This window comes from Muntiacus reevesi, chromosome 1 (assembly GCF_963930625.1).
Source record: "Muntiacus reevesi chromosome 1, mMunRee1.1, whole genome shotgun sequence".
Lineage (NCBI taxonomy): Eukaryota > Metazoa > Chordata > Mammalia > Artiodactyla > Cervidae > Muntiacus > Muntiacus reevesi.
Genome location: NC_089249.1, coordinates 200080566 through 200106590, shown reverse-complemented (window position 1 = coordinate 200106590; position 26025 = coordinate 200080566). Strand labels below are relative to the sequence as shown.

The 26025-nt window shown below is 57.0% G+C and overlaps 1 protein-coding gene across 10 annotated transcripts in view; it reads right to left on the bottom strand.

The window, feature by feature from the left end:
* The window catches only part of DOT1L (DOT1 like histone lysine methyltransferase), a 54197-nt gene that overhangs the window by 12949 nt on the left and 15223 nt on the right, over positions 1-26025 (bottom strand). For 7 of the 10 annotated variants that reach the window (XR_010660887.1, XM_065918108.1, XM_065918115.1 and 4 more), the window contains 16 exons: positions 22870-22944; positions 20491-20554; positions 19773-20001; positions 18527-18621; positions 18015-18077; positions 12652-12707; positions 10816-10895; positions 4588-4656; positions 4047-4153; positions 3818-3859; positions 2960-3070; positions 2639-2873; positions 2112-2225; positions 1367-1458; positions 875-976; positions 327-464 (listed from right to left, as the gene is read on the bottom strand). Coding sequence is in view for 9 of the 10 variants with exons in the window: in XM_065918108.1 (XP_065774180.1) it covers positions 327-464; positions 875-976; positions 1367-1458; positions 2112-2225; positions 2639-2873; positions 2960-3070; positions 3818-3859; positions 4047-4153; positions 4588-4656; positions 10816-10895; positions 12652-12707; positions 18015-18077; positions 18527-18621; positions 19773-20001; positions 20491-20554; positions 22870-22944 (1672 nt within the window). In the remaining variant the exon portion in view is untranslated. Of the gene's footprint in view, positions 1-326; positions 465-874; positions 977-1366; positions 1459-2111; positions 2226-2638; positions 2874-2959; positions 3071-3817; positions 3860-4046; positions 4154-4587; positions 4657-10815; positions 10896-12651; positions 12708-18014; positions 18078-18526; positions 18623-19772; positions 20002-20490; positions 20555-22869; positions 22945-26025 lie in introns of those variants that run through there. The other 3 variants (XM_065918110.1, XM_065918116.1, XM_065918117.1) reach the window with 3 other exon arrangements.

Sequence of the window (26025 nt, the reverse complement as noted above, 5' to 3'; positions counted from 1 at the left end):
GGAGTTGCCCAATCCCAAGCCCGCACCCTCAAAGCACAGAGCAGAGCTGCTTCTGGAGGCGGGGCTGAGGAGATGGGTCCCCAGGAAGGACACCCTGCAGGAGCAAGTGAGGAACATCTAGGAGAGGAGACAGGGCGCTCCCAGCAGGCGAGGCCCAGCACATAGGGTGATGTGGGCTCAGGGTCCCTGGGCTGTAGGTGGGGGAAGGGCTGAGGGTGCCCTGGCAGTGAAGATCAGAGCCCGAGTCTGAGATGTGCCAGATGCCCTTCGAGCAGCCTGATGGTGGACGGGGGCAAGAGGGGTCCCGCCCGGCCCAGAGTGCTCACCAGTCTCAGGCTCTGGCTCCTCAGCTCCCGGTTGCCCTTCTCCAGCTGCTCTGTCTGTTCCCTCAATTGCTGGTTGTGAGCCGAGATCTCCTTCTGCGCTTGGATCAGGTCGTTGTAGGTCAGCGCCTTCACTCCCAGCTGAGGACACACCACGGCCCAGGTGGGCACTCACGGGGCCACGTGCAGACTTCCCCTCGTTTTCTTTGACGCGGACCATTTTTAAAGATTTTACTGTACTTGTTACAATATTCTTTCTGTTTTATGTTTTTGGTTTTTTCGCCACAAGGCATTCGAGATCTTAGTTTCGGGCTCAGGGATCAAAACCGTGGCCCCTGCACTGGACAGCAAAGTCTCAACCACTGAACCCCAGGGAGTCCCCTGAGGGAGACTTTCAGAGTCAGAAGCACTGGAAGGGCAACAATCCACCTGGATATCAGCTGTCTGAGCTGGGGTCCCGCCCCCCTCATCTTGCCCACCCGCCCGCCCACAGCTCAGCAGTGGGGGTCATCTGCAAGGCCCCCCGGCAGCCAGGGCAGGGACCAGTCTACCTCGTCCAGTTTCTGCTGGAAGAGCCTCTTGATCTCCTCCTTCTGAGCTTGGCAGTGGCCGAACAGCTGCTGCGCTGCGCCTAGCAACCGGGCATTCTTCTCCTGCAGGGCAGGGCTGATAAGCGCAAGGACCATGGCGGGGGCGAGATGGGGGAACCGCAAGCAGACCGGCCAGACCCCCATGAGGGCTTCACCCCAGAACGTGGTGCCACACAGTGGTGGCTTGAGGTCCTGTTTATGAGGATCACAGGGCCTTATGCCGCCCACCCTCCAGAGAGCCATGCCCACGCTGGACCTGACTGTGGCTGCGGGGGACACGCCCAGGCTGAGGGCCCCCTAGACACCTCTCAGCATGGGGGGACACTGTCCCCAGATGAGGATGCCTCAGCCATCGCAGCAGGGCCAGGGCAACCACGGGGCCATCGGGCCCTGAGGTCGGGGATGAGTGCCCCCCACCCCCCAGGGACTTGGCCGGCAGCACGGGGGCCACACCTTCTCCTGGTCCAGCAGCTGCTGCAGGTTGGCCTTGTACTGAGGGGTCTTCGTGTATGCCAGGAACTGTAGGTACTGAATCTTGAAGGACTCTGTAAGGAGAGAACAGACTGGATGTCAACATAGGAAAGATCCCGCCGAGGCTCAAGGCATGGGTGGGGTTCATGAACACAAGCCCCACAGGGCTTGGGGCAGGGGCTCTGCCCCCACCTGGGGTCCCTCGAAGCTCCTGCCATCACCAGCCCATGTTTCCTTTTTCCCCACACGTGTGGGTTTTGGTTGGCTAATCTGCCAGTTTTTCTTGGTAAACATATGCTACTGCTGTTCAGAAAACTGATAGCTCCCAAATTTGTAAAGGGTTTCCTTCACCCAGCTTCTAGAGCTGAGTGATCTCAACACAGCCCACCCTCGCCCATGAGTGCAAGCTCAAGTTGGCAGAACGGGGTCTGGTCCCGTGGAATCCCAGCACCTTGGACACGGAGGCCATTCTCTGGGGGGTGGCTGCCTCCCTGGCCCCACTCACTCAATGCCAGCAGCCCCCAGGGTGGCCCAGTGTCCTCTGGGGCAGAACCTTAGCCTCAGACCACCACACAGGCCCTGGTGATCCCAGAACCCGGGAGTCCCCTGGCAGGATAAGCCCGAGCCGTGGAGGTGGTGTGCTCGGCTGCATGGCATGGGGTTCCTGCTGGGGTGCAGACCAGCTGCTGCTCGCCCTCCCTGACCCGTGGGCCCGGCTGGTGCTCACCTAGCAGCCTGTGCAGGGCGGGCGGGGTGGGTGCCAGCAGCAGCTGCTCGGGGGTAGGCCGCTGCACGCTGGGAGGTAGCTGGTAGAAAGGGCTGTGAGGTGGCCTGTGCGCATCTGCGGGGACACAGCAGTGATCACAATCCCATAAATGGGTCCTGGAAGGCCACTGCAGAGCCCCCAGTGCCCCAACAACAGGACTCAATACAATTCCCACAGCCCCAACCACCAGACGCTAAGCCGCATATGCTCGTGACCTGGCCACTCACTCTGAGCCAAGCCTCCTGCCAGGACCAGGAACATGGGAAGCCAAGGTCCCAGGACCTGCTCCCAGGCAGATGGCTGGGTCCTCATGGCCGGGCCAAGCTGACCACACCAATGGCCCCAGGGGACCCGAGGTGGTTCCTCCCTCAAGAAGGTTCAGAGCTTGGGCGTACCCACGCAGCACGCACACGACACTGGCACAGCAGCTTCTGCCCAAGGACCCCACGGCACTCCTGGGATCCCACAGCACGGGGGGCAGGGCTCACCCTGCGGCAAGGGGGAGGCTGCTCGTGACACAGTCTGGGCGTGCAGCAGGTCCAGTGCGCTCTGGGTCTTCTTGGGCTTGCGCTCGGGGTTGGTGGCACTCATCTTCTTGGGGCGCCCACGCTTCCGACCCGCCATCTTCCGGCCCTTCTTGTTCAGCTTCTTCTTCCGGGCCTTGGAGGGAGATGGCTTCTTGATAGCGGCTGTCCCAGCTTTCTCCTCCTCAGCACCAGAGTCCTGGTGGAAACCCGCATGAAGGACTGGCCAGAGGTGTGGGCTCTGAGGGCGGCCTGGCTTCCTCCCCGATCAGAGTAGGGACTCACCACGGGGGTGTCCGCAGGCACAGCTGCCTTGCTCTCGGGCACCTTGGTGGGCGTGGTTGTGTTGCTCTTGTTCTCCCGCTGCTGCCGGCGCCGAGCTGCCTCTTGTTCCTCCTGGTGGGCAGGCAGGGGGCATCTCCTGAAACTCAGGCACCGTGGGGACCCCCCTGCCTCCAGGGGCCCCAGAGCTCAGGCTCCCGGGAGTGGTCAGCCAGGTTCCGCTCATTTGCACCCTTGATGATGGCGCAGGGAAAAACAACACCCACACCCTGTCTCTGCCAGGACCCCAGCAGCCTTCAGATCACAAGGAAAAGTTACTGAAGGCAGAGCCTGGGTGCAGAGTGAGGAGGTGCCAGATGGCCTGGCCTGGCCTCCCTGAGGTCCCCACAGCTGCTTCTCCACTTGGGGGTGCTCTGTCCATTAAGAGGGCTGAGGGATACCCTGGGGCACCAGCAGGGAGTACAGTGCTGCCCACAAAGCCGTTCTGTCTTGGATGGGGTGGTAGTCCCCACACTGTGACCTGAGGTCCTAGCGTGGTAGGAGGCACCCGGGCAGGGTCTCCTCCAGGCTCACAGGCTCATTTGAGCCTCCAAAAAGAAAGATGCTGGGATGCTGACATCCCACAAGGTTCAGGGACAAACCGACAGGGACCAAGGGGCAACAAAATGTTTCAAAATGTTAACTATTTTCAACCTATTATCAACCTATTTTCCCCCAAATTGTTGAAACTGCTCAAGTCAAGGCTATCACAGCCAGGGGCCCCTGGTGCCCAGGCCCAAATCCAGACCCTCAGACCGAACCCTTGGGCCCTAGTCAGCAGCAACCAGGCTTGTAAGTCAAGGGCAGACAGACAAAACTTACCCTGAGTTTTGGATTTTTTAGACTAGAAAAATAGTTTTCAAGCTAAAAATGGAAAAGAAAAAGTCTCATTAGCGGTGGAAAACCCTGCAAGATGAAAGCCATATCCCAGACCCACCAACGCCAGGTAGTGATGTGCCCAGGGAACGCGCCGGACCCCGGGGTGGGAGTACAACCTCTGCCCCCCCAGGTTAGCTGAGAGGCAGGGCAGGGGCACTCGGGCACCACTCACTATGGTGCGGTCGATGGTGTGCAGGTAGTAGGAGACTGGCTTCCCCGTCCACGACACTGAGCCTTTTAGCGGCGACAGCTCCACGACGCGCATGATGGTGCCGATGTCTGTGCACAATGGGCCCACAGGTCAAGGGGCGCCTGGGCATCCCAACCACCAGCCTGGGAGGTGCCCATGGCCCTCCCTCGCCCAGGCCCTCAGCTGAGGATGAGGGTGGGGACAAGCCTGCAATGTGGGCTCTGAAAGAGTCTCGGAGTCCAATGAGACAGCCAGGGCAGCTGCAAGGATGCCCAGGCCCTGTACACACCCCCAAGGGGCGTTGTCACTCTCCCATGGGACTCAAGACTCTCACCCCTACAGCCCTGCCCGGGGCTATGTCTGGGGACATCAGGGGCTGTCACACGGGGGATCCTGCATGGAGTGAGTGGAGCCGGGCCCAGGATGCCCCCAGGTCACCACTGCTGGCGGGGATCCTGCTTTAACCCACTGCAGGTGCTGACAATCAGACATGTTAAGAATCTGGCAACATAAGTGTTCTTACCACTCAAGTTTCTACTGTTTATTCTGAAGTTCAGAGGCGCAAAGGGCTTCGAGGACACGATTCTGCCACCTGGAAAACAGAGAGGGGTCAGTACCACCCTGAGGACACCAGTATGCGATGCAAACAAGAGCCTGATGACATCAGAGCAGAGGGGTGCAAAAGCGATCAGAAAACGAGCCCCCAGAACCCAGAAGGGAGAACCCACTGTGAGTCAGTCCTCCGCTCCCAGTGAGAGCCAAACTAAGCAGCGTCTGAGTGCCCTGGCCTGGAGCACCAAGTGCCTTCCTGTAAAGGTGCTCACAGCCCCACAACCCCGGGGCTCGGGGTGGGCCAGTTGGGGTCCTGTACAGTGTCTGCACTATGCTGATGACCCAGACCAGAACCAGCCCCGATCCACACTCACAGACAGAGTCTGAGGGAGAACTGGGCCCTGACCCACACAGACAGAACCTGAGAAGAACCGGGCCCTGATCCACACTGACAGATCCTGAGGAGAACCGGGCCCTGATCCACACAGACAGAACCTGAGAACCAGGCCCTGATCCATACAGACAGATCCTGAGGAAAACCAGGCCCTGATCCACACAGACAGATCCTGAAGAGAACTGGGCCCTGATCCACTCAGACAGATCCTGAGGAGAACATGGCCCTGATCCACATAGACAGGTCCTGAGGAGAACCGGGCCCTGATCCACACAGACAGAACCTGAGAACCAGGCCCTGATCCATACAGACAGATCCTGAGGAAAACCGGGCCCTGATCCACACAGACAGATCCTGAGGAGAACTGGGCCCTGATCCACACAGACAGATCCTGAGGAGAACCGGGCCCTGATCCACACAGACAGAACCTGAGGAGAACTGGGCCCTGATCCACACAGACAGATCCTGAGGAGAACCTGGCCCTGATCCATATAGACAGATCCTGAGGAGAACCGGGCCCTGATCCACACAGACAGAATCTGAGAATAACCAGGCCCTGATCCACACAGACAGATCCTGAGGAGAACCGGGCCCTGATCCACACAGACAGATCCTGAGGAGAACTGGGCCCTGATCCACACAGACAGAACCTGAGGAGAACCGGGTGCTGATCCACACAGACAGAACATGAGGAGAACTGGGTCCTGATCCACAGATAGAACCTGTGGAGAACTGGGTGCTGATCCACACAGACAGAACCTGAGGGAAAACCAGGTCCTGATCCACACAGACAGAACCTGAGGAGAAGTGGGTGCTGATCCACACAGACAGAACCTGAGGGAGAACCAGGTCCTGTCCACACAGACTGAACCTGAGGAGAACCGAGTCCTGATCCACACAGACAGAACCTGAGGAGAACCGGGCCCTGATCCAAACAGACAGAACCTGAGGAGAAGTGGGTGCTGATCCACACAGACAGAACCTGAGGATAACCGGGCCCTGATCCACACAGACAGAACCTGAGGAGAACCAGGTCCTGATCCACAAAGACAGAACATGAGGAGGACCGGGTCCTGATTCACACAGACAGAACCTGAGGAGAAGCGGGTGCCGATCCACACAGACAAAACTTGAGGAGAACCGGGCCCTGATCCACACAGACAGATCCTGAGGAGAACTGGGCCCTGATCCACACAGACAGAACCTGAGGAGAACCGGGCCCTGATCCACACAGACAGAACCTGAGAAGAACCGGGTCCTGATCCACACAGACAGAACCTGAGGAGAACTGGGTCCTGAGCCACACAGACAGAACCTGAGGGAGAACCAGGTCCTGTCCACACAGACAGAACCTGAAGAGAACTGGGTCCTGATCCACACAGACAGAACATGAGAAGGACCGGGTCCAGATCCACACAGACAGAACCTGAGGAGAACTGGGTCCTGATCCACAGACAGAACCTGTGGAGAACTGGGTGCTGATCCACACAGACAGAACCTGAGGAGAACCGGGCCCTGATCCACACAGACAGAACCTGAGAAGAACCGGGTCCTGATCCACACAGACAGAACCTGAGGAGAACTGGGTCCTGAGCCACACAGACAGAACCTGAGGGAGAACCAGGTCCTGTCCACACAGACAGAACCTGAAGAGAACTGGGTCCTGATCCACACAGACAGAACATGAGAAGGACCGGGTCCAGATCCACACAGACAGAACATGAGGAGAACTGGGTCCTGATCCACAGACAGAACCTGTGGAGAACTGGGTGCTGATCCACACAGACAGAACCTGAGGGAAAACCAGGTCCTGATCCACACAGACAGAACCTGAGGAGAAGTGGGTGCTGATCCACACAGACAGAACCTGAGGGAGAACCAGGTCCTGTCCACACAGACAGAACCTGAGGAGAACCGAGTCCTGATCCACACAGACAGAACCTGAGGAGAACCGGGCCCTGATCCAAACAGACAGAACCTGAGGAGAAGTGGGTGCTGATCCACACAGACAGAACCTGAGGATAACCGGGCCCTGATCCACACAGACAGAACCTGAGGAGAACCAGGTCCTGATCCACAAAGACAGAACATGAGGAGGACCGGGTCCTGATTCACACAGACAGAACCTGAGGAGAAGCGGGTGCCGATCCACACAGACAAAACTTGAGGAGAACCGGGCCCTGATCCACACAGACAGATCCTGAGGAGAACTGGGCCCTGATCCACACAGACAGAACCTGAGGAGAACCGGGCCCTGATCCACACAGACAGAACCTGAGAAGAACCGGGTCCTGATCCACACAGACAGAACCTGAGGAGAACTGGGTCCTGAGCCACACAGACAGAACCTGAGGAGAACCGGGTGCTGATCCACACAGACAGATCCTGAGGGAGAACCAGGTCCTGTCCACACAGACAGAACATGAGAAGAACCGGGTCCTGATTCACACAGACAGAACCTGAGGAGAAGTGGGTGCTGATTCACACAGACAGAACCTGAGGGAGAACCAGGTCCTGTCCACACAGACAGAACCTGAGGAGAACCGGGTCCTGATCCACACAGACAGAACCTGAGAAGTGGGTGCTGATCCACACAGACAGAACCTGAGGGAGAACCAGGTCCTGTCCACACAGACAGAACCTGAAGAGAACTGGGTCCTGATCCACACAGACAGAACATGAGAAGGACCGGGTCCAGATCCACACAGACAGAACCTGAGGAGAAGTGGGTGCTGATCCACACAGACAGAACCTGAGGAGAACCGGGTGCTGATCCACACAGACAGAACCTGAGGGAGAACCAGGTCCTGTCCACACAGACAGAACCTGTGGGAGAATTAGGGGTTGGCCCCACACAGCCATTATAGGAATGGTTCAAGTCAGAAATGGCTACTCAGGAAAGTTTTTCCAGTAAAGTCCTGGCATGCGTGCAAATCACTGCAGAGAAAAGAAGAACCACAAGGACTCGAAGCCTTGTGCAGAGGGGTCACTGTGACTGGTGATGTTACCTTCAGAGTACAAAAGCTTCCCCCCACCCTATGACACACTGTCTCTAAATGCATCAACACTAGAAGGACTGAAACTTTCCAGTGTAAGAAATAAAGAACTAAGAATAAATGTCAAAGAAGAGCTTCCCTGACGGCTCAGTTTTTAAGAATCTGCCTGTCAACACAGGCCACATGGGTTCAATCCCTGGTCCATGAGGAACCCAAGTGCCACGGAGCAACTAAGCCCGTGCACCACGACTACTGAGCATGTGCTCTAGAGCCAATGCTCTGCAACAAGAGAATCCAAAGCATTGAGAAGCTTGCACACCACAACTAGAAATCAGCCCCTGCTGGCCACAACTAGAGAAAAGTCTGCGCAGCAGGAAACACTCAACACAGCCAAAATACATAAATATAAACTTACCACAAAAAAGTGAAAGAAATACATTACAAGGAAAGTGGAGTGGTCAGGATGAGCCCCTCTGCACATGCTCACATGTTCCTGATTGTCCAGGCGCAAAGAGCACCCCAGCACCAGCCTGGCCTCTGGCACCCCATGAGGAGGCGGTGATGACAGGTTCCCGGCCAGCTGGGTGCACATTTAAGCAGTCAGCTGGCTGTGCACGCAGTCACTGTGGCCAGTCTCAGGGCTCCTCAAGGCATCATGGGAACATCTGACGAGCGGGGCCGGGGAGCAGGAGGGAGTAAAGCCCACACATTCCAGGATGCTTTAATTAGGAAGCCCACGCAAGTCTTCAGGGTCAACAGGAAATGCTGAGACGACTTCTGTGGGCATGTCACTGCAGGGCCACAGATCCTAGGTGACAGGAGGGCCTGGTAGGCAGTCCCACTCCCACCAAGGGCCACAAGCCAAGCATGTGTGACACCCAAGAACTCAGGACATGGGGTGCAGAGGGCAAGATTAAGCTGACCATGAGGAACCAGTGCACCACAGGGGACATTCCATAAGACAATGATTCAGGATGCCCAGTGGGCAGCATCCAAATGGAGGGGCTGTGCCCCGAGGCCCAAAGGCTACAGAATGGGACCCCACAGCCAGACAGACGCCTGGGCCAGCTGGGAGAACGGCAATTCAAGTTCTTATCTGGGTGGAGCCCGGGGCTGGGGGAAGGCACTCACTCCTATAAACTATCAGGAGTGACCCCTGCCACATGCTCAGGCTTGTGCTCACCTGCACACGCATGCAAACACATGCAGTCGGTAGTGCTGAGGGCAGCTGGAAACTGCTTCTATGCTGGGTGATCCTTTCAACTCTTCTGTCCGCTTGACATGTTTCATGATGAAACATGGAGGACCCACCCTGCTTCTCTCCCAGTCATGGACCTCAGGAGGACATGGGGGTCTCCCTGGAGCCTCAGGGACAAGGACGTGGGAGATAGGGGAGGCAGGGCAGGGTGCCCACACGTGTCAGGCAAGGCCTTCCGCCAGGACAGAGGACTCCTGATGTCTTGGGTCACAACTAGAGAAGCTCTTCCATCCCCACTTCCTGAACATGCCAGACATGCTCTCCCACCCTGAGCCAGAGCCCAACTCCCCAGGGACCTAGCGGTGGAGACGAGAACATGAATGAACGTTAGTCCTCATGGGTGTGACGCTCCACAGGCACCAGGATGCCCTGGGCACCATGAAGGTATGCCCCATGGGCTGCTGCACCTGAGCAGTGCAAGACCATGATGCAGTTGCATCCCTGCTCCCTGTACCTTCAGGAGTCTGGAGGCTTCTCAGAGACCACCCACTTGGGGACAGCCCTGCTCGGGTTTGCCAAAGGCTGCGGCAGGAACTCGGGACACAAGAAGACCCAACACCCCAACGTTTCCAAAGGGTAGGGAGGGGAGAGGAAGAGGTTGGGCAGAGGAGGGAGGGGAGGCCAGTGAGGTCACCAGGGCCAGAAGCAAGAACTCAGCCTTGGCACCTCCCTCTTGGCCTCCGTGTGGACTGTCAAGAGCCCCCATGAGCTTCCAGCCAGATCCCATCAACACTCCCTCCATAAAACCACTCATGTCGCCCCAAGTCTGCACACTTTCACACGCACAGGGAGCACACACCCTTCCTAAAGGCTACACGGACTCTGACTCAGAATCAGAATGGAAGCTCAGCTTTCAAGCTCTCATGACCTCTCCCTCCAAAGCTGTGCCCATAGCAGTCCCACAGTGATTCTGAGAATCAGAGCTGGAGACGTGAGCTCCCTTCCTGGGCGCATCTGGTCTCACCCAGCCTTGGGACGGAGAATAAGAGAGAGGGGGGAAGTGGCCGGGGGCTGCGGCCAGGCCTCGAGGGTCCAGACACGAGAAAGGCCTGGGCAAAGTCAACAGGGCTGGTCTGGGCAGCCCCAGCGCCCCCAGGCTGAACTTCCATTTAGTCAAGTTCCAGTATAAGACACACAGTTAAGTGCCCAGGACATCCTTGAACTAAGAAGCTACGCACTGTCCACGGGAAACCCAGATGACCTGGACAGCCTGCAACTCCCCTGTTAACCAGGTCCCCACCCCATTTTCTCAGGCGGCTTCAAGCTCTGGCCTGAGCAGTGGTGGGGTCCACTCTGTTCACTGCACATGCTGAGCTGGGAGGCACCCTGCTTGGAACCTAGGTGACAGCAAGAAGGACAGACGGACCCCTCCCTCCCGCCCCCGAGGCCTTCCCACTGGGGCTGGATCAGAGGATGCTAGTCAGGACCCCACCATGCGTGATCAGGGCCGCTGCTACACGGCCCAAGCAGGACAGACAGGGGACAGACATGGCACAGACATAGGACGGATGTGGAACGGACGCGCAGAGCAGAAAGAGAGGGATACATTACCTTCCTTCATGTTTGCAAACCGCTCCTTCAGCTGGTGATCCACCTCAGGACCAAAGGCAAAGTTATTCACAAATACAACACTGCAAAACAATGCTCCAGTTGAGTGCCAGGTTCTGCGTGTACACGCACAGAGCTGCAGCGCCTCCACCGCAGCGCTGTCCGCACCTCCTCCGCGAGGGGTGTGGGCTCAGGGCCCACAGGGTGAGGGCTTTCCCGGGTGCCACCAACACGGACCCTGCAGCCAGGTCCCATGACAAGCAGGCTGCTGGCTCCCTGGGGAAGGCCCGCACCGACACGGGCGTCCCCGAGGATGGTGCATGGGCAGTACAAGCAGGGCCACCTGGGCACACATGGGTGAGGCCGCCTGGGCGGGAAGGTAGCACAGACCCATTGAGCTACACTTGGAAGGGAGCCCACCACCTGAGGGCCCAGCACAGTTTTTCCAAGGCAGGGCCTGGCCCAGGCTTCCCATTTTCCCAATGTTCTCTGGCGTCTGAGGGTCTGAGAAGCTCTGCCTGCAGATGCCCACCAGGCAATTGGGGGCTGCTGCCCCACCCAGAGTCCCCCACCCCTCGGCCATCCTCTGTCCCCCGGCTCCTGTCCACATGGGGGATCTCCCCCAACCTGGGTTTCCCTCCTCGTTTGAATGTGACAAAGTAGTCAGCTGCCTGCTGGCCCCATGCTGATCCTCCTGAATCTCAGCAAAAGGACAGTCATGGGGCCTGACTAGGGCTAGGACACACTGACTGCTGTGAGAGTGGCAGTGGGAGCCCTTAGCTGCGGGCTAAGCTCTCCCAGCCCCTACTTGGGAAGAAGCGCAGGGACAGCAAGGTTATGACGGGCAGAACCCTGATGAGACCGGCTGGCTGGGAGGCCTCCACAGGGAGCAGGGACATAGCCTGGGACGGCTGGATGCCAGGGTCTCGAGGGGACTGGCCAGGAGAGGGCGTGAGCCAGGACAGAGCCTGGGCCGCTCTGACTGGGGTCACCCGCAAGGAGACAAGGCAGCTCCGAGGCCCGTGGAAGTTGGGGTGAGGCCCCTCAGCACAGAGGAGCGGGTTGCGGGGGGACACCTCGACGGGCAGCAGAGTGCCAAGGGCGCTGTCTGGGGACCCGGCAGAGCCTGGGGCCTCAAGGTGCTCCAGGCCAGGTGGACAGTGGGCAGCCAAGGCTGGGGAGTAGGCCCCTCAGCCAGCTTTTCCTCGCCATGACCATGGACCATGGAGTCCAGAAACAGCCGCAGGGCCCCACAGGAGAGGCCCCACAGCAGCTGCAACAGAGTCCCCACACTCAGACTGAGGGGGATACTTCAAGCCAGCATGTTCTCTTGAGAAAAGGGGATAGCGTGCCCGCTTCAGGGGAGACGTCTTCACTGGGATCAAAGATGGGGTCAGACCTCTGTGAGCGAGAAGATAATGGCGGGGCTCAAGGCACCCTGCAACAAGCACGTGTGGAAAGAAGGGAGAGGCGAGTGCTCAAGGTCAGAGAGAACCAGTGTGACCCCCTCCCCCGGTCAGAGCCAAGAGTGTGTGACACGACACACTCGCCCCTTGGTCACTGAGGCCTGGGGAGCCACCAAGTGTGTGAGCACACGGCCCCACGACCAGGGCCAGACACAGTCAGGAGGATGCCCATCAGTCTCCAGCGCAAGAGACATAGAGACGGAGCCACCAGCAAGCTCAGGACAGGTGGTGGTGGCAGTCTGGATGCTGCTGTCCAGCCCAGGGAGGGCGGGGGGGGCGGGGCTCTGTCTGCTGGTGTGACCCTCGGTGAGGGAAAGCCGCATCGCCCCTGCAAGCCCAGCCCCTCGGCCCCACCCCCAGGCCCCGGCTGTACCTTGTGTTAGCAATCCGTTCTCTCCACTCCTCCGAGAGGAAGTCCCCCCTCTCCAGCTGAAAGGAGATAAAAGGGACAGACCATCACTTGGGGTCTCGCTGCCTATGTGTCCCACCCCTGTCTGCCCCCCAAGAAGAGATGGAATGATCAGAGGCCCTGACTTGGAGGATGGGGAAAGAGGCCAGGGTCACAGCCGCAGGCTGACCATGCGCGTGGACACAGCTGCCAGAGCACCGGAGAAGGTGCTGGGAGGTCCCAACGCCATGTCCACGCAAGGCCAGCAGGGGGCGCCCCAGGGTGGCCGTGTGCGACAGAGCTGGACTGCAAGGGCTGTGACAGCACCAGGGCCCCAGGGTGCAGCCCAGCGCCCACACTGCTGCAGGCGGTATCCCTGTGGCAGGGGCGTCCTGATGCTTCCAGTACCGCTCCCACCACTGTCTCCCTCAGAGGACTAATCTCATTTTGCCTCGAGGTCAAAGTGCATCTGAGACAACACAAGTCTCGTTAACCTCATTGTCCAGAACTGTAACATTTTAGAAACCAAGAAATCTGATTTTATGATTCTTCAAAAAATGTTATCATCCCACCCCCGGTGTCCACCCATGGGAACATCTGCACACCCCTGTCCATGGAGCACAGGTGTGGACAGTGCACATGTTACTTGATGGACAAGCAGATACACACATGTCCCCCCACACCCAGGAGCATCCCTCAGAAGCCCTGATACTTGCTACCATGTGGATGGACCCTGAGAACATGATGTTCAGTGAGAGGCAAACACAGAAGGACACACAGGATGTGATTTCACTGATGGGAAACGTCCACAACAGGCAGATTCAGAGGCAGAACACCTTGGGGGAGCAGGTGGGGATGACTGCTGACGGTCCTCGTCTGCACTCCCACCAATGCCCCCAGGTGACCGGGAGGCCCTCCAGGCAGCAATGGGGCAGCACCGCCCAGCAGGCCTAGCAGCCAGCAGAGGTCCTTGCAATGGGCAGCGCCCAGGCATAGCAGCTGCTTATTCAGCATCCTCCCTGCACACAGAAACCACCCAACATGTGAGGGGCTGAGCCTTGCTGGGCAGAAGAGAGGCAGCCATCCTAAAGGGTCCGGGAGCTAGCGGAGGGCTGTCCATGTCCAGGGCATCCATCTCTGGGTCTCCCAAGTCTGCCACCACTCCCTGCAAACAGCCCAGTGGGGCTGGGCACCGATTCAAGTTCAAAATCCTTGTGATGCTGTGCAGGAGAAATCTCATGTTGCGGGCCCAGGGCTGTGTCCTGGGGAGGGTGCTCAGCCTCCCCACACCGTCCGTGTAAACACCTCCCGTCCTCTTGGAGTCTGGGGGTAGGTAGGAACACCGGCATGACCGGCACCCAGAAAGAACCCTGGGCACGGGGTCTGTGTGAGGCCCCCAGGGACCACACCTCTCTGGTGCTGTTGAGTCTCATCAGGGCACGGGGTCTGTGTGAGTTCCCCCGGGGACGTGCACGTCACTGATGCTGTCACGTCTTGCCTGAGGGAGTTCAGCGCACCTTACTAAAAGCTCATGCCTGGTCCTGGGACTCACCCACCGCCTCCTTCCTCTCTTTGCCCTGTCCTGTCTAACACACCAGTCGGTAAGGACAGTCAACTGCTGTGTCCCGGGTTCCCTCAAGCCCAGCCTGATGCGGCTCCTCTCTGTGGGGCTCACTCGGGTTCCCTCAAGCCCAGCCTGATGCGGCTCCTCTCTGTGGGGCTCACCCACCCAAGAAAAACCACTGAAGCCACAGCACCACTGCTCTGCAGTGGCCTCATGCTCAGGGCAAGAAAACAGCCATTGTCCTGCCCACCTGGCCACCTGGCTACCTACGGCCTCTTGGCACAGGCAGGCCATAACTGGTTGAGGACAGGGACTGCCCAGGCCAGCTCTGTCACTGGGGCCCGTGTGCCCAAGCTAACAGCGACATGAAGATAAGCACGGCCTTCCTGTTGCCCCCACTGAGGACCGTGACTGGCCCAGCTAGCCCAGACCTCCAGCTGCAGAGGAATGCGCGGGGAGGAGGGACACGTACAGCCCCACCCCACACAGGCGTGAGGGCTGCCCCGCATGACCACCCTTCCCCCGACCAGGGAGACCCCCGGTATGCTCCTGCTCCAGGCCACAAACCAGGCGGGCGGGCGCACCCCCCACCTCCTATAAGCCACTAAACACACCACACGGCACACATGCTCCCCCTGCAGAAAGGACTCCCTCCTGGGAGGCCCCCAGGGAGATCCCACCCAAAGCCACAGGGTGGGAGCCAGCAACGGGTGCCCCAGACTCAGTCATCCTGCCACCTTCCCTGGAATAGCCACAGGCGTCGACGCAGCACCCGACTGCCAGCCAGTCCCTCGGCAGCTGATGTGTGCTAGAGCCACCGGAGAAGAGCAGGGTTCGTGCTCTGGGCGGCCCGTCATCAGCAGCAGGCCCCTGCCGGCCTGACCGCACCAGCCCAAGGGCAGACTTGCCCACTGGGGTCCACGCTGCCATCTGACCAGGGGCACCTCCTTCAGCAGCACTTCTGAGAACTCACTGCCACCCTAGCACAGGAAACCTGCTTGTGCCAGGCCCGCCACCAGGCACCAATGGTACGTGGTCACTCAGACATCCTCAGGCAAAGGGGGCATCCTGAGGTGCTGGGGACACAGGCAGAAGCCGGGCACAGGGAGGGCCCAGGGCTTTGACAGGAAGAGGGGACCCAGGAGGAGACTCCAGTGCCCACAGGTAAACAAGTTGGCTGGGGTATCTGCTGTCCCTTGTATATCATCAAGTGATGGAGTCAGGACTCTGCCTGCCGACCAGGGCACCTGCTTGAAGCCACACAGAACCTCGAGGAGGACCTCCCCAGGCCCAGCATGCGAGCTCCCGCCAAGTCCAGGAGTTGGGCAGGAGTTGTCACCACGCCTTCCTGGAGCAGGACTGCCTGGACACCAGAGGCACTGCTGGCTGCCGCTCCAGACACGGCAGCCAAAGCCACGACTTAAGAGTCCTCAGAGCCAAGTTCTGCTTGCAGCCACCTTGCGGGGCTTAAGAGCAGGGCCCTGATGAGTGCCTGGCCCTCAGGAGGCAGAAAACAAGAAGTTTTCCACGCAGGGGGCCCCACAGTGCACCAGCTGACATGCCACCAACCCCCAACCCCCCTCCTCTAGAATTGCACGGCCTCCCTATGTCGACAAGAGAGGGAGGAAGGAGCGGTGCCCACCAGGCAGGCAGCCCACCAGCCTCACCCCTACCTTGGCCTCCAGCCATGGGCGTCGTGCCAGCAGCTAGAACCACACTGTGAATCAAGCACCGCAGGCCGCTGCGAGTCCATGGGGCATTCTGGGGCCTGAGTCAACCAGGCTTTTACACCACATGTTTCAACCATTTGGCCCTCTTATCAGAAGCAGGAAGCACTTTATAATTTTAAAACCCTGTGTTTTAGGAGGTTGTGAGGTCTTAGGAAACCGGCAAGCCATCCAGGAACTCTTATCGGCATGCCAGTGGGACTGGGGACAGGACAGGAAGAAGTTTCTCGGAAACAGAAATGAACTGGACTAACTTCCCTCAGCCTGAGCAACAAACACTAGAGAACTGCAGGTGTGGGAGGACATGGGGGCCAGAGGTGACACCCCTCACCTTTCACTGAGGGGAAGAAACCTATAAGAAATTCCACCAAGAGAAAAGGGAGGGGAGTTTGGCCCACACTGCAGATGGGCAAGTCCTGGCCCAGGGAAAACAGGGCAGAAGCAGAGGGTGATAGCTGACCTTGCGACATGGGGTCAGCATCACCTGGACGGCAAAGTCAGACTCACAAGACAAGGAAACCAGTATCCCCCTGGGCTGCAAATACCCACAACAAAAAGGAGCTATTCCCAAGGTCAGAGGGGGTTGACCTCAGGCCTGGAAGGCTGGCTCAACCTTTAAACCTTCTATTCTATGGAGTAAAACGAAAACAATCAACAACCACAACCACAACAGTCACCCAGAAGTAACACCAGCAACTACAGCAAGGCTGCAGATAAAGGCCTTATCATCTGTTAACAGACCACAGACAAAGTCAACCGCTCACCTCCCCAAGTAGCCTCATCGAGGCAGGAGAATGAGGCTGGAGGCCTGAAACTACTGGACTCTGGGCTGACTCCCATGATGCTATTATGGTTGTTGGACGGCGGGGGGGGGGGCGCGCGCGGCAGCGTGGAACAGAGCAGAGCAGAGCACCCACTGAGTATGGCTGCTGATGACACAACGGAGATGGCTCAGCAGAGAAGGGCAGTCTCTGCAGCAGATGGCGTGGGACGGCTGGATGTCCACTCAGAGAGAGATGAATCTAGACCAGACCTCACACCCCTAGAGAATTATCACAAAAGAAACCACAGACCTAGAGATGAACTGCACAATCAAAGACCACCTATAAGATATCTTAAATTCAGGTGAGCTGAGACTGGACTTTCACATCAATACTCAGGGTGCAATCCCTGAAAGGAGAACCAGTCAGGTGGCTCCAGGGCCAAAACCCCCTCTCTCCTGCTGGCCCCCCACCCCCTGGAATCACACGCACCATTCTATTCCCTGAGGCAACAAGGAACGCTAGCTCTGGCCCCACAGCCCCCATCCCCCAGGACCCTCAAGAGCAAGACATGAGCAATGTTAGGAACCTTCGGAGGGACCAGGAAGACCACTTCACAGCCAGGTAGAGCTTGGGGCCCTGGGGGACCTGGGATGGGAAGTGAAGTGTGTGCTGAAGAGCCGGTTTGGGACCTTCCCCCGCGATGCCCCGGCCACAGTCCTGCAGATAGAGGCTGCATGGCAGCCCTATGTCCACAGGCCACTGAAACCTGCAGTGGCTGACAAAGCCCTGAGCACAGAACGTGCTGGAGCTGAGAACATGGAGTTGGACACCCCAGGCAGGAGCAGAGAGAAGCCAGAACATCAGGATCCTGGAGCAAGACCCAAAGAACCTCGCCGTTGAAGGCCAAGCTGACGGATGCAGGGAGAGGGGCACAGGGGCAGCGGCACCAGGCCAGCTCGTTGGTGGGGCCTTACTGCTGCGGGCAGGGGGCAAGCAGGAGAAAGATGCCCTTGGCCAGCCCACACCCCACCACCCCGACATGTGGTCCTGAAAGAGCCGGTTCTCCTGAGGCCTCGTTGGGTGCCCAAGGAAGAGAAGTGGGACAGAGTGCAGGGCCGGAGGAGTCGACTGCCTACAAGACCCACAGCAAGGAGGATGCAGGTGGCCTGGAGGCAGTGAAAGTGGTGGGGAGGGGGCTCCAGGCAGGGAAAGGAGGGGGCGGCGGGTCAGGGGAGGCGGCGCAGAGGGCGGGGCTGCACCCTTAGCCAGGGGGCATGGAGCGATGGCACTCACTGTGTATTCTGCATGCTTTTTTCCATACCATTTCATCCACTTCCTGAACTCTCGGTCCATGGTCTGCAAAGAGCCAAACCAGACAGCCCGTCAGGGACTCGGTGGCCAGGAGGGCGCCCCTGTCCTCCCCGTGCCCGCCCCGCTCCAGGGTTCCCGGCAAAGGAGCCTGACTGCAGGGAACCAGAGTGGGCAGGCGTGCAAACCACAAACTCTAAACGGTTTCCCATGGCGACAACACCACTCAGACGCGCACTCCTCAGACCTTGCTGCCTCCTCTACCCCAACCCCCAGCAGACGCTGGCACAAGGGTGATGCCAGCTGACCCCCAGCGCCAGGGGAACCAGGGGACACGGCCACAACGGTCTTTCAGGGACACATGAAGCAGGGACCCCCTCCCCCACCTTCCCTTAACCCCAGCACAGACTGCCCGCTATCCGGCAGGTCACTGCACACCAAGGCTGGAAACAAAAGCGACACAGATGTTGCCGCGCCCGGGGCCCAGAGCCACTCACCTCCGCGTACTTGGCTGGGATGTCAGCTTTCTCTACACCATAGTGATGTTTGCAGTTGGTGGCCGCAGCAACCTGCAGCACGACCTGGCCCACCCCTTGGGGTGGGGGGGAGAGAGAGGTGTCAGACGCACAGCAGGACACATCCAGCCGCAGGGGCCATGACTACAAGATCATCAAGCAGAGGCCACGGCCTCTTGGCCAAAGTCCCCAAGTGCCCTCTGGGGTCACAGAATGTGTTCAAATGCCCCAGGCCATGGGCTGAGCACCACTCCTACCCCCACCCCAGCTGTGCTCCATTTCATTACAAAGATGCTCTATGGCCACCCAACTGGGACCTGCCATGGTCCATGGCCCCACTGGGCATTCACTGTGTACATGCGGACACGGCTTTTCGAGGCACAGTGACCCCTGGGAGGAAGCCCCCCCCCCAACCAATGAACCATGTTTCACCATCCGCCTGAGTCAGGAGCAGCCCAGAGTGGTGGCGGGAGACCCCGCACAGCACACACCCGCAGGACACGGCAGGATCTGTGGGCACTTAGCTCACAGACAAAGGAGGCTTCTGAAACTGTCCCTCCTTGAACTCAGGCCACGTGCACTTAAAGTGTCAGGAGCCCCAGGAGTTCCCATTTTGAACAGAATAGAGTCCAATGATGGAAACAAGCCTCTATTCGGAAACAGGGTAAACAGCGAGAGAACATGGGGTCCCTCCCGGGGGACAGGAGAAGCTAAGGGACCTGGGGTCTGAGGAGGCTGGCAGTTTTCAGAAATCATAAGCCTTCTGACACACAGGAGAGTTTTACAGGTTTTTCTAGAAATGACCTTCGACCATGTGCATGATTATTAGAATATGAATTGTACACTTAAGAGTTTAAGCCAATGACAATGCCACCAGAGAAGCCACCTTTGTCCGTCTGCAGGGCCCTTCTCGAGTGTCGAGGCCACGCCATATGGGACGGGACCTTGGGGTCTGTGAGTAGGTTATGGGGGGCAGTGGAGACCCCAGAGTGCTGTGCTTGGCGTTCCTGACGTAGCAGCCCAACCACAGGCCAGGGAGCCCCTTGGGCAGCCTGTCACCTGCACAGTCCCACCAGGACAACTTGGCCCGTGGCTTCTTCATTCAGTCAACATGGCACACCCATGGGCACCCACCAGGCCCCAGCCCCCAGAACCTCTCCTCATGAGGAGGCCATCCTGTAAGCACAAGGAATGGGGGAAGGGGTAGGGGGGAAGAGCCCCCACCTACCACTGCCCAGGTCCACGAACAGGTCATCTTCGGTCATCTTGATCTCATCGATCATCTGGGCGACCAGGTCGAAGGAGGTCTCCCCATACACCTCTGGGGAGAAGGGCTCATAGTTGTTGAGCTTCTCAGGGTCGGTCACTGAGTGGTTGTAGACCTGCTGCAGGATGTGCCGCAGGAGCCCCGTGGACGGCCGTGTGTTCAGCTTCATGGGCTGTGTGGTGCCCTTCCACTGTGATAGGGCACACACACAGTTTGCAGGGCCACACCACCCAGCCCACTGCCCCACCCCCGCGGGGACACGAGTGCGCAGGGGCGTGTGTGAGCCCGCGTGTGAGTGCCAGAGGTGCCAACCTACGTGCATGTGTGTAGATGGAGTGTGTGTGTGTGTACAGATGTGTGGGGGCGTGCCCCACCAGCTGGTCTGTCCTGGAGCCCAGAGCACCCGTGGGGGAGAAGCCCCAAGAAGGTTCCCTGTCACCGGCTGGCTCAGCATGGCTCCCAGGGCATCCACAAGGGCCAGGATCGCCTGGCAGGCAATGTGGCCAGTTCAGCCCCAGCCATCTGCATCAACACAGTTCCGGCCCCGGGTCACAGGGTCCACACCCTGGGACACTGCAGACCCCACACCATGACTTGATGGGCAAGGAGGGGGCCTGAACCACAGCTCGGGGAGCCGAGATGATGAGACAGGTCTGAGGTGAGAGTGAAGGCCACCTACCAGCTGGTGGATGCTGTCGATGGCCCGGTTGTACTTGTCACAGAGCCTCTGCATACTCTCAAAGCTAAAACAAGCAAGGGAAGGCACTGGTCACTGCTGGGCTCAGGACAAGTCACCAGGCCTCAGGGGAGGGGGCAGAGGCCATGGGGCAGAGCCTCAGTTCACTGTGCCCTGAGGGCTCAGGTGAGGAATGAGCTTCACAGCTGTTCACAGAACAAGGCAGGCAGCCCAAGGCTGGCAGCCCAAGGCTGGCCTCACCCCCCACCTGTAGATGCAGCAAGTCCCGCTGTCCCAGGGCTGGGGGACAGCTGGGTGCCAAGGGCCACTGCAGGCAGGGAGGGCTCCCGGCTCTGCCAGTCGGGTGTGAGGGAGCGATAGTCAACACCCGACCCTGCAGACGGGGGCTAGAACCCGCCTTCCTGCAGGTGTGGCTTCCATTTACCTAACAATGTGAACTGCTGACACTCGCCCAGATACAAGCGTCCGTGTCAGAGATCCAGAGAGAGAGTCGTCGACCTGGCTTCTCCCCACACCAGGGGGTAGTGTTCAATGGGAGCCCCCAACCCAGGTTCTCCCAGAGTTATCTGGGGCATCCATGTTTGTCAGTGCCGGCAGTGGGCAGCCCAATGCCCACCGCACGAAGGGCTTGCCCTGGCGTCTGTGCTGCACGGAGGAGCGGGCGGTCACTTGGGGCATGTCTCCTAACGCCACTCACATGCTGGGGAGCAAGACAGCTGCTCCCCAGTGAGCACCAAGAGCCCGGGGACCCCTGAGATGTATGCAGAAACTTGGGGGGGGCACCCACCCACAGCCTCTCTCGACCTGCATCAAGACCCCTCGACCCTGGGCCCTGGATGGACCCCGAGAGCTTAAGTGCACTTCCTTTTCTAACAGAAGCAAAGGGATCTAAACGGACCCGTAACCACATGGCATGTTCACTCTCTGAGAATAGCAGGAGAAGCTGAAAAGCCAGAGATCTTGAGAAAAGGAAAGAGTAGATGTGGGCGAAGCCAGTGAAGCCTCACATAAACAGACAGCGAGGGGACACGTGGCTCTAATACGCCAGGAGCGGGCTGACATGATGAGGTGGGAAACCCATTCTGGAGGAGCTAACTGTATGCTCAGGGGAGGAGTCCAGTCCAGTGCCAGCCCAACAGGAACCCTGGGAACACAGGTCAGTAGTAGGCGGCCAGGGCAAGTGCTGACACTCCTGTCTTAGGGAGCCGTCCTCAGGGACAGAACACGCACTAGACCCCAATTCCTTCCTTGTGTTCCAGCTTCCACGTACCCGTCAGAGCCCCTGACTACACCCTGGCACACCTTCTCCTGGGAGAATGCACACACAGGGAGGCACAGCGCAAGCGCCTGGCACCTCGGCCCTGCCCTCACAGACCCCTGCTCGGGGCAGGACTCTGAGGTCACATGGGTTGCGGGGGGTGGGGAGTAGCCATCAGACTGCGCCTTTCCTCTCCCAGCCCTGAGTCCTTTCAGTCTGCTTAAGAGCGCTGAAACCCCCCTCCTGTCCCCTCGCAAGCACCTTGGAGCAGAAGCGCCTCTCAACACTCCAATGCTCGAGTCAGGCACTCGGCCCTTGACCACCAGGAAACATGAACTGTGTGGATCTCAAGACCGACTGACGTTCAAGGTTAGCGTCCACAGGCGCCTGCACCCTGGAGTCAGGCCGACGTCTGCACCCAGCCACCTGAGCCCATAACGGCCACCTGTGCCAATTATCAGACTGGGAGGAGGTGGGAAGTGAGGGGAAAGGACTAGGGCTGACTGAGTCCAGCAAGTCCTCCAGACACAGAAGTGAGACCACTCGGCCTGCACGGGAACCCGCAGGCGCCTCGGGGCCACCTTCTCTGTGAAGAGCAGTCACCTAGGCCCACAGCCTGCAAGCTATAAGCGAGCTGCCAAGAACTGAAAGAGGCAGGAGAGTCTCTCAAAGAAAAACAAAAAGAAATTCCAGGCAGGCATTCCAGACTCGGCCTCACCCTTCCCCACCCACAGGACTCTTCTAGGAGATCCAGGATGTGCCTGAGGAAACTGCAGGGAGCAGCCAAAACCATATGAGACCTGGCTGGAGCTGGGGGCTGAGGCTTGGGAAGCCAGGCCAGCAACAGCAGTCACTGCCGTGGAGAGAGCAACTCCAGCTTTACACACGCCGATCCCACTTTCCAATTATGTCCTCACTCCGACAGCCTCTGCCAATATTTGATAAACATTTCCTACCAAAATAACTCCGTGATGGCTATAGCCAAGTCTAAAAGGAAACTTCCCATCAGCCTGTAGTGTCGAGGAAGGTCTAAATTTAGGCTGTGTCCACACGCACGGAGCCCGTCCCTGGTGGAGACGCAGTCCTGGCACAACTCCGCTTACCTTTTGGTATCATAGTCAATTAAGACGTAATTCTCCATAGCAAGCTTGAGATCCGGGATTTCTTCACAGACCCATCTGAAAAAGAAAGGAAACCAGTATTAGTGCTCTATCTTCTACTCTCAATGCTGTTCTTAAACACTGTTGACTCTGCAAATACAAAAACAAAACATTCTGGCTACTCAACTCAAAATGTGAGAGTGGAGGAAGGCGTGACTTCAAAACAAACACTGTAAAGTTTATGACATGTCCTTAGAAGGATGCTGTCCTTATGAATTACACAAGTTTGAAGGTGCTTCACGTTTAAACAACACTGGCCATTGAGAGCTCAATGGATTTAACCTGTTACAGGGTCTAGGAAACCAATCAGCTTAAACCAGAGAGTCTGAAAAGCAACACGTTGACCAGAAACAAAAGGGAACAATTATTTGAAAAATTAACTAATCCCAAGACAAACAAGAGGGTTTCTTCAACCCCCGAACTTCTCTGGTGGTCCAGTGGTTAGGACTTAACTGTTGAGGGTCAGGGTCCAATGCCTGGATGGGGACTAAGATCACCCCCACAAAAAATGAAAACAAACAAACAAAAGATACTGCAATGGGAAAAAAGAGATGGAGGGGGAACCTGCTAATCCCAAGGTGTAACCCTGACTGGATCCTGATACAATCTTTAGAAAAATTGTGAAAGAGGAGTCATCATGACAGGGCTTACAGAAAATAAAAGGAAAATAAGGGACATTATGAAAAATGGCATGTCAATAAACTCAACAACTTAGGAGAAGTGAACAAAGTCCTTAAAAGATGCCAACTACCAAAACCGACACAAGAAGCCGAACACATCAACAGGGCGACACCTGCCACAGAACGTGACATGACTTTCTCCCAGAAAGAGACTCCCAGCCCACAAAGCTTTGCTGGCGAACTCTGCCAACCACTGGAGAAGTGACAGTGACCCTTCTCAGCCTGGGGAGGCCAACGGTGCCGTACCACCAAAACCAGGGACAAAGCCTTGTAAAGATGCAGCTGTTAGGACTTCCCTGGTGGTCCAGTGGCTAAGACTCCATGCTCCCAGTGCAGGGGACCCAGGTTCATTCCCTGGTCAGGGAACTAGATCCCACATGCCACAACTAAAGAGTTTGTATGCCGCAAGTAAAGACCTGGTGCAAATAAATAAATAAATATTTTTTTTAAAAAAAAGATGCAGCTGTTAACCTGGTAGCCCTCAAAAACGCAGACACAAAACTCCTCTAGAAATGTGAGTGAGCTGAAGTCAGCAACACATCTTATTCCAGTGGAGTTTATCCCAGGAATGGAAGGTTGTTTAACACTCTAAAACCAGTCACTGTAATTCACATCACTGAGAGAATAAAGGAGAAAAAAAAAATCATACAATTGTCTCAACACATGCAGAAGACACACATGATGATATCAGTTTCTATTCACAATAAAAACTCTTAGGAAACGGGAGTGGAAAGAGCCACCCTCCACCTGATGGAGGGGCAGGGAGGGCTGGAGGAACTGCTGTTCCTTCGCTGTGGGCTCTACCAGGAAGGGCCCAAGGAGGCCAAGGGCTGGAAAGCAGGGAGGGGCAGTTCTCTCACTGTGTGTGCCTGCCCACCCCAGGGACCCTCTGACACACACACTGTCCCTAGCCACTAGGCGACCAGAGCTCCCATGTCAGGGGTCTGGCTCCCCTCTCTGCGAGACCCACCCACAGTCCCCGGGGCTGGCTGGACAGTGCCAGCTCCCTCAGACCCAAGGGAACCCAAGTCACTGTCCCCATGTCATCAGTCTCTCTTGAACCCCCTCGGGCCTTCGGAGCAGAGACCTCTACCTCTGGCGAGCGCTTCTCCAGCACATCTGCTTTCCTTGGGAGGGCATCCACACCCCAGCGGCAGGGAAGGACTGGGACCTCCAGCCTTCTACCACAGGGCCCAGACAGTGTCACACAGCAGGAAAAAGCAAAAAACAGCACAAAGGCCGGGAAGGAAGAAGCAAAACCATCCCTCCTCACAGAGGGATGCCACACAATTCAGTACATGGGCCAACCTGAAGAGTTTATGGAGAAGCTACCAGAACTTGTGTGGGTTCAGCAAGGTCACAGGATACAGGTCAACTGTACTTACAAATGCCAGCAACAAAGAATTTAGAACAAGAGAAGTTTTATATGTTACTTAAAATAACATTCAAGCATAAATACTTAGGGATGATCTTGACTTCTACACTGAAAACAACAAAACATTGCTGACAAAAATTAAAGGCAACATAAATAAATACACAAACAAACAAAAAACACTCGCAAAATATAAGACTAAATACTGTTAAACGGTCCTCCTCGAACTAAACTGCAAAGTGATTTCTCTAAAAAAGTTCAGTTAGGCTTTTTTGGAGAAACAGACAAACCAATTCTCAAACTGACATACAAGGGCAGAGAATCTAGAAGAGCCAAGATAGTCTTTAAAAATAACAGCACTGGGACTTCCCTGGTGGTCCAGTGGCTAAGACTGTACTCCCAATGCTGGGGTGGCCGCGGTTCCAGCCCTGGTTGGGGAAATAGATCCCACATACCAAAACTAAAGATCCTGCATGTCACCATGAAGATCGAAGATGCCTTATGTTACAAGTAAGACTCAGCACAGCCAAATAAATAATACATATATATATTTTTTAAAAAGCACTGTTGCAAAACTCACACTGCCTTGATTTGAGATGTACTGTAAATCTACAATAACCAAGAGTGTGACAGTGGGATTTTCCTGGTGGTCCAGTGGTTAATTAAGACTTCGCCTAGTGCAGGGGGCAAGAGTCAGATCCCTGATCAGGGAACTAAGATCCCACATGTCACAGGGCAACTAAGTCCACATGCTGCAACAACAGAGCCCATGCACAGCCTACAGAAAAAAAGAATGAGTGTGGTATTGGCAGAGAGGTGAACAGACAGATCAACCATACAGGATATGGAATACAGAAATGGACTAAATTTTTTTTTTTAGACTAAATTTTAATAAATGATTTTTGACCAAAGCAAGAAGGCAATGTGATGGGGAAAAGAGTATTTCAATAAATGAGGCTGGAAGGATTGAAAACTGAACGGGAAAAAAGAATCCTGACCCCCATAAACACAAACCCACATTAGACACAAAGATTAATTCACAATTGA